The sequence below is a fragment of the Hibiscus syriacus genome, unplaced genomic scaffold, assembly GCF_006381635.1.
Source record: "Hibiscus syriacus cultivar Baekdansim isolate YM2019G1 unplaced genomic scaffold, ASM638163v2 tig00112441_pilon, whole genome shotgun sequence".
Classification (NCBI taxonomy): Eukaryota; Viridiplantae; Streptophyta; class Magnoliopsida; order Malvales; family Malvaceae; genus Hibiscus; species Hibiscus syriacus.
In genome coordinates, this window is record NW_024063331.1 from 27,955 (window position 1) to 35,533 (window position 7,579).

The 7,579-nt window shown below is 35.0% G+C and overlaps 3 protein-coding genes across 3 annotated transcripts; all 3 read right to left on the reverse strand.

Moving 5' to 3' along the window:
* Nucleotides 1–363: 363 nt before the first annotated feature.
* Nucleotides 364–2,580, reverse strand: LOC120179617. The gene is made up of 7 exons (XM_039185179.1): nucleotides 2,528–2,580; nucleotides 2,289–2,396; nucleotides 1,838–1,952; nucleotides 1,622–1,711; nucleotides 1,391–1,489; nucleotides 1,156–1,304; nucleotides 364–478 (listed from the first exon to the last, which is right to left on the reverse strand). Exons 1-6 carry the CDS (start codon nucleotides 2,578–2,580, stop codon nucleotides 1,203–1,205), a joined length of 567 nt encoding a protein of 188 aa, XP_039041110.1. The 3' UTR covers nucleotides 364–478; nucleotides 1,156–1,202.
* Nucleotides 2,581–3,429: 849 nt separating this feature from the next.
* Nucleotides 3,430–4,712, reverse strand: LOC120179613 (acyl-coenzyme A oxidase 4, peroxisomal-like). Its single transcript, XM_039185175.1, has 7 exons — nucleotides 4,678–4,712; nucleotides 4,490–4,567; nucleotides 4,276–4,399; nucleotides 4,081–4,148; nucleotides 3,934–3,993; nucleotides 3,619–3,811; nucleotides 3,430–3,535 (listed from the first exon to the last, which is right to left on the reverse strand). Exons 1-6 carry the CDS (start codon nucleotides 4,684–4,686, stop codon nucleotides 3,647–3,649), a joined length of 504 nt encoding a protein of 167 aa, XP_039041106.1. The 5' UTR covers nucleotides 4,687–4,712; the 3' UTR covers nucleotides 3,430–3,535; nucleotides 3,619–3,646.
* Nucleotides 4,713–6,270: 1,558 nt separating this feature from the next.
* Nucleotides 6,271–7,313, reverse strand: LOC120179612 (transcription factor bHLH62-like). The gene is made up of 5 exons (XM_039185174.1): nucleotides 7,274–7,313; nucleotides 7,131–7,208; nucleotides 6,816–7,040; nucleotides 6,643–6,721; nucleotides 6,271–6,544 (listed from the first exon to the last, which is right to left on the reverse strand). The coding sequence occupies exons 1-5, from the start codon at nucleotides 7,310–7,312 to the stop codon at nucleotides 6,507–6,509; spliced, it is 459 nt and encodes a 152-aa protein (XP_039041105.1). The 5' UTR covers nucleotide 7,313; the 3' UTR covers nucleotides 6,271–6,506.
* Nucleotides 7,314–7,579: the final 266 nt, after the last annotated feature.

A 7,579-nucleotide genomic window follows, 5' to 3' on the forward strand; every position in this document is an offset into this window, starting at 1 on the left:
AACTGATTTTAACATCATAAAATTGATTTAGTGGGAAAAAAGCTTGCATCTCATGGGTCAGTAAGCATCAAATAATTGTTATGTTGCCCGAACATGTCATTTTTTAAAGTACCTGAGTTCTACACTTATGCCTGACACATGTTTAGATATAGGTATGGAAGTATAATCCACCACATATCTATATCAGATACATATTTGAATCTAATACTCACCTCAACATCCAGATTAAGATAGAGTAATAATATTTTAATACCACGAGCATTAATATTGAACAAATATCCATGAAAATTTAGGTCTTAAATCAACATCAATTATACATTTCCTCACAAGTAAAAATTGTCAAAATATTGAAAAGGGCTTGTCAAATGCTTACACTTGTTAGGTCTATTTGTGGATCTTCCATGGATTTGTAAAGCGTGCCTTTGAATTCTTGCATCACTCTTTCAACCTCTTCAAGAACTTTTTTTAGTATTTTTACCTGAAAATAACAAATAATGTTAAGTTTGCCTGCTTAAGCAGATAAAGAGCAACGGGCCGTGTGAAATTATATTAATTATGGATTATAGATATGGTATTCTTCAACCAATACATAATGTCTTCACAAACATAGTTCTTGAAAGGCCTCTATATAAACAGACTCGAGTACAGAACAATCCTGAACTGAGAATAAGACCACCAAATCATGTGACACATGCATAAAAAATAAAAAATAAAGGGTCCAATGCCTGATGTCAGCCATCAAGGAATCAATGCATATAAATAATGTATAACAAATTAGTTTATAGATGCAATAGATTTATGGCTAGAATTTTGACTAAAATCATGCTCAAACATCAAATAATATGTTCACTATATGCACTACAACCAAATACCACACCAACCGTGTTCACGCATTTCTATCTTCTACATAACAATTCCAAGCATTCTGCTTACATGGGAGAGGAGAGCAATTGATTTTGCCTGTCATAAATACTGCTGTGGACTCATGAAGCGACGGATTCAGTCAAATACTACTTTTAAACTTAAACTTGTAATCGAAGGGAAAATATTTGAATATGCAAACGTATTTTTTGAATATTCCGGTGAATAAATAACTAAAATAAGCTTAACTACTAAAAGTTCGGTTTGGTAACGGATGATCATGCAAAATATTACCTGACACTGCAAATCAACAATCTTCACCTGCTACCACTTCGATATATCTAAGCAGTTTTCGGCTTCACGACTTTCTTCCTTAGTTGCCTCTTTGTGATCAAGCTCTTCAACCCCCAGAAGAACAATAATGCACTGCATTGCGCAACAGTCTGCCATTAATGAAAGAATCAATGATGTTTGCACGTTGTATTTCGTAATGCATAGGGAAACACTTCGGATATGGATATGCAAATACCAGCAGAAAATCACCGAGAAGATCAGCGTACTGGGGCTCTCCAGGTCGATAGTTGTAGAAGTCATAGAGAAAAGGAGTGCTAACCAGCAAATACACAAACTACGACAAAGGAAAGAACAATTAGACGAGACACGAAAGTAGAATCAAACGTAACTGCTCGGTGGAATTAACATATAACTTCATAGTTCAAACGAAACCAAAATAATCACTCTTGAGAAACAAAAATCTCACCAGGAGGAAGGCTCCAAAGCCATGGCCAAATACAAATAGAATAGCACCGAGTCTTTTCAAAGCAATAGCGGCCAAAACTAATTGTTTAACCTGCGTTTAAGAAAGGTCTCCACAATATGAAAATCATATATCATATTAACATTTAACACGAACTTAATATTCCACAAAAGAAATAAATTCATCGTAGATGATTAAGAGAGAAAAGGAATATCTTACTTCGATATCCGGCAAACCCACATGGAGCTGCAAAGATATGTGTTTCTTAGCAAGATCAAGATTTGGTATCAACTCCTTTGCTGCAAGCCCGCTGTCGACCCCAAATTCATTGAACCTGCCAACATATCGACCGTCACCGTAACTACAAGACGCCTAGTTGAGCTCTTATGACTGTCTATCTACACTTATCTGTATATGTACAATAACTCGCAACTATATAGCAACAGTGGAGTAAAACTAGCTACACGACCAATCGTCGGAACTATACCATCCAAACCACGACAGAGACAATGAAATTCGGGTAAAGCATTCAGGCATTGAGTCAACTAACATATTAGATAACAACAAGAATCTGTCACTTCAAGTCTACCACAACAAAATCATATCCCATGATTGAGTAGCACAATCATAAATGAATTTGAAAGCAAACCAACACCTGCAGTTAACCAACCTGTCTCTCAAATAGAAGCTCAAAGGCCCGTTCTGCCTGTGAACATACTCCTTGCATACATTTGTACAAGTTAACTGTCCCTGAACCTTCGGGGTCTTCCTCGATTCACTTCAGTTTTGACTCGATATCTATGCAAGCACCATCCCTAAATTAGCACTATTTGCAAACAGCTAAAATTCTATGAACTTATATGGCAAAGAGTATGTCAATAAACTTGTTTTAGCCCCTAAGAAAATTGCACTTCCATAGTTAAAGTATTACCAGAATCAAGTGAAGCGAGGTGCTTTACCATCAATTGTTGTTTTGCATGAAACAAAACATTCAAAATTGTCTTTAACCAATTGTTTCCTCTGTTGAGTCCGTCCTTGGAGATCTGTTTTTAGTGCAAGAGCTCCAACCTCCAAGTCTGCAGCAGGTGTATCTTGGTGTATCCGGGACAGAAACAACTTTACATCAAGATTTTCAGAGAAATACATCAACTTCTCTGCAAAGTTTCACTAAACAAATTACATAATTCACTGGCATTTCATTTACTGAAAAATTAAGGGCATTAGAGTTTTAGGTATAAAATTAAAATATTCAAGGGAGGAAAGCAGATCATTGAGGAATTCAGACAAGTGATACCCATCTAAAATACCTATATATTTTAGATTGCAGATACACAGTTTGTGAGAGCGACACTGTTATTAAAGTCTATTACGAAGTATAATCTGCATAAAACATACGGAAGACAGGAAAAAAAATATACCACAGACGTTACTGTCGATATGATCTTTCTCAACGCGAGTGCTTTCAGATGAATCATTGACCAACCTGAAGGTCTTGTTGTCTACTATTATGCCAATCGTACAAAACATAGAGGTCAGAAGAAAAACTTATAGCAGATGAAATTGAGGATCCACTGACTCCAGTTAAGGCTAAAAAAATACCAGGCAACAATTCATGTAATCACATTAGTACAATAATTAATAATAGAACTAACTTCTCTCACGGTCTTATCTTAATGAGACATAACTAGATTGAATTAGAGTGAATTACTCTAAACTAAACAAAAAAATGAATATCAATTAATAAGAAGTTGCTGAAAAGATTTACCCCAGTCCAAGTGGATCAACACAGTCCGCGCTACGAGGGAACGATTGCAGAGTGTTAAGCACTCTCCCCGCTGGTGCAGTTGCTTTACGCTCAAACTTCTGTGCCACCGGAGCTGTTCTCGACTCTCTCATCTCGCGAACCCAACGAGCAAGCTGTCAAAGAAGAACTCTTGCTTCACTAATCATATCCAATAGCCACTTCGATTTTTAAAAATCCATTGAAGGAAAAAAAGTACCTCAGCTTTATCTACACGTTTCCATGTATCAGGCACTTCTCCATCCCATACTCCACTGTCGTCTTTCATTGGCCTCCCTCCAGGTCTCCCTCTGGATCCTCCTTTTGGATCTGCAAAAGATAACCAATACATCTGCAAAAGTGTTGTTTCCTATCCAGCGTTTTTGTCCCTCGAGTATCCATCCTCTTTTGACCTGAATGTTTGAGATGAAAGCAAAAATGATATAACAAAAAAGTTAGAATTTTGATAAGTGGTTGAAATTAGCTATATTAAACGAATATATGTGAAAACTAAAATACAAGGTTGTGGATAGACCTTTGTTGCAGTTGTCTTCAGAGAACTCGCATCACTTCCATAGTCAGGCTCAATCAAATCCTAAAGATAACATTAAGTTTCTTCAATTATGGCTCAAAAAGACACTAAGGATCAACCAGGAAGTTAATGCGGAAAAATAACACCTACCCAACAAGCTACTAACTGGGCCAAAGAAGGTAAATACTTCTGCTTCTGTTCCTCTGTCCCGCATAATGCTATCATTGATGGTCCAGAAAAATATAGAAGATCGTGATTAGTTGTTTAGCTTCTTTTAAAGAAAACCATAACAAAGTGAATCCATAAATTAAAAAAAATTATGGAAAGTCGTTTCACAGATCTCACCAATGGTAAGCATGGCTAGAGATGAATGCACCAAGATAAAAGTTGAGCAACTTGCATCGACCCAAGCAATCTCTGCACTTGCAATAGCACTTGCAGTAAGCGAGACACCAGGGCATCCATAACCCTGCAAAATCAGTAATAACAAAACATCATACTTAATTTCCACTTCCAAGGAACAAATAAGCTAAAAAACCGAAACCCATATATGACTAACCTTGATGGTACCACCCGCAATACTAATAGCACCAAGTTTGGGAATAATTTGGAACGGAAACTCCGCCTTCTCCCAATACTGAGAGAAAATTGCATATCAGTTGCTAAACATCACAACATTTAATTGTCATCTACCAAACCAAAGTCATCAATCCATGTTGTGAGAAAGGTTCATTATTAGAAAGATACCTCTGCCATTATAAGAGGGACAAAAACCCTTCTGATCATTGTATCCACCTGGCCGAAGCCCCGTAGGCTTCTTTGTCATCCATTGACATCTTCGTCCCCGTAGGCGGAGGACGGTGTTGGTCAAGAAAAGGAAAGCGATTTTAGGGGAGGAGGAGGAGGAAAGGTGGGACGAGGCGGAAGGAGAGACGATAGCAAGGTGGAAGAGATGGAGATCGTCAAGTTCATCAGAGACGGAAATGGGCAGCAGAGGCTGGGGATTCAAACTCATGCCTAACAAGAAGAAGAGAATCGAGATGAAAAGCAGGAGAGAAAAGGAGAGAATGAAAAGAGAGGAAAACATTAGGAGGGGGAAGAAGCGGGAAAGGATAAAAATAATGGCGGAAATTAAATACGACTCTTAAAGATGACATATAATTAAAAAGTATATTTTGTGTTTTTATAAATTTTATGTATTATGATTATTAAATATGATATACATTATTGTAAGTTATAAATGTTCAGATTTTAAAAAATATGATATTTATTTTATGACACATATGTTTTGTAAGTCATAAATTAATTTATGTCATCGTTCGTGTGTCATTAAAGGTATATTTTCTTGTAGTGATAATTAAATTTTGCTAAAATAACTTTATTTGTCATTCTATTTTTAAAAATTATAAAATATGCATTAAACATTAGGTTTTGTTAAAAAAAATAGATACCGAACATTAAATGTTGTTGAGGGTTACATAGCTTGCTAAATTAATAAAACATATCTTATTTGACCCTTTAATTATAACTAAAATTTAATTTTTGATATATTTTTTCTCAATATTTTAAAGTAATAATTTTAAAAAATAGAAAATTCAGATTTTAAAAAAATAGAGGTTAACAATTTATTTTAAAAACAAACTTAAACACAATTATAATTTTATGAAAAATTTTAGTTCATCAAACACATCCAAACTTAAATAAATAATCAAATAGTCCTATCTTTTAATAATATTTGAAATAACTTAAATGATACAAACTCAATATCTATACTATGGGAAAAAATAATACTTATTTTATTTACATCTATTTTGTTTTCAATTTAACGAACTTAATAAAATTATTTTTATTAATGTAATTTATTAAATTCATTGTAAACTTTTCCATCAGCTATATGTCCCGATTACGGGGAGAGACTATCATCTTTATAGAGTAGTAGAAGAACTACATTATTAAATGACAACTGCTCACTCTAATTACTCTCTAGATGTCGATAACTTACTCCTCTCTAATTAAAATTCGGGTTTAGATTAACAGAGATTGATTTAAGTGATAAACAGTTTAATATCGCTTAAGTAGATTTCGAATTCAATGTCTTGCGTATGTAGAATATCTCTATTCGGAGACTCACCGACTAAAGTCAAATGTGCGACGTGAGTCGGTCCAGATTAACCAAGACAAAGCCTTGGAACCGGAAGGACAACAACAACAACAAAAAGTCCGGGGTTTAACTTGAAATAATATCAAATCGGTTCATGATTCGAATCTCAACAACTGTAATTCCATATCTTATGTATCCACAAGTTTCTCAACATTCTTATACAAAAAGCTAAACGTTAAATAATGCATCACTTCATTGCAATTAGTTCTACAATATTACAAATCTAGAATCTTTGTAAGAATTATCTACAGAATGAGTTTGCAGAAAACAAATCCTGGAGAAAAAAAATTCAGATTAAACCATTCATCAATTTTCTCCCAAGCTGAAATTCTTCTGTATATACAAAGGCCTTTGTTGCTCACATGGAGAGTCTCGAAGCAAACCGGAAACTACGGTTCCGACTTCCGATGGTAAATTACATCTCGATTTTCACTTGGCCTGCAACTTTTGAGCCTGCACCAAACACAAGTGCATCAAAATCCAACATTTGATCTTTTCGGAATGTGCCAATTCTGCATGTTAATGCCTGAGTCTGTTTGAAGTTTGCTTACTTTGATAGCTTTGTGGTTGATTTTGGCCAAATCCCATTTGAGCAATGCTTTGGAGATCATCATCCAAAAATGATCCAATCTGAAGACAATATATATGCAGCTTGTGGTCAAGATTTCGAATGCTATTAACCGGTTACAAACCACACGAAAGACGAGTAATTTTATTTGATTACCTGAGCGTTAGCATAGGTAAAACTAGCGACAGGAGGCAGCTGCAAGCCTTGTGTTTTATGCAACGCAGCATTTAGCGGATTCATAGAGAATTGAATCTCTGCGTTATTGGATATGCCATTGTTCATAGGTAGCGCTTGCTTGGGCTGATATATGAAACCGAATGCTGGTGCTGAAGAATCTACCGAATAAACAGCATGCGGCAAAGATCCACGGGATTGAAATATCTGCAGCATGCAACGGATGCAGAATTTTCACTCGAAAATTCAGACGACTTAACCATAAATCGAGAACAAAACCATGGAAGATGAACTTACATCCTTTGACAGTAGGGCTTCAATGTTAACATTCATCCTCGGATTCACAGTAGCCAACTTCATAGATAAGAACTGCAAAAACATATCGCATAACATAACGATTTTATACGCTTGCAACTGAAATCAAAAAGAGAGCGGCTTACCTCGACGCTGCAACGACTGCACGTATTTGATAATTTCATCAAACATCACAGCTTTACCAGTCACAACTTTTTATTTGTACTAATTAATTCGATTCGACTTGTATAGTATACTTAGTTTTAGTAGGTGAGTCTTTCGTTGAGGATTTTCTATACACATAAAAACTCGAACTTAAAATCTTATCTCATTAAAATTTTTATTATTTTTTTTATCATTTTTTAATTTTAATTTTAATTTTTTGTTATTTAAAATTTCTTATTATTAGAGCTTATTAAATGATTTCATTGATAAAATAGAGAATTATTTTC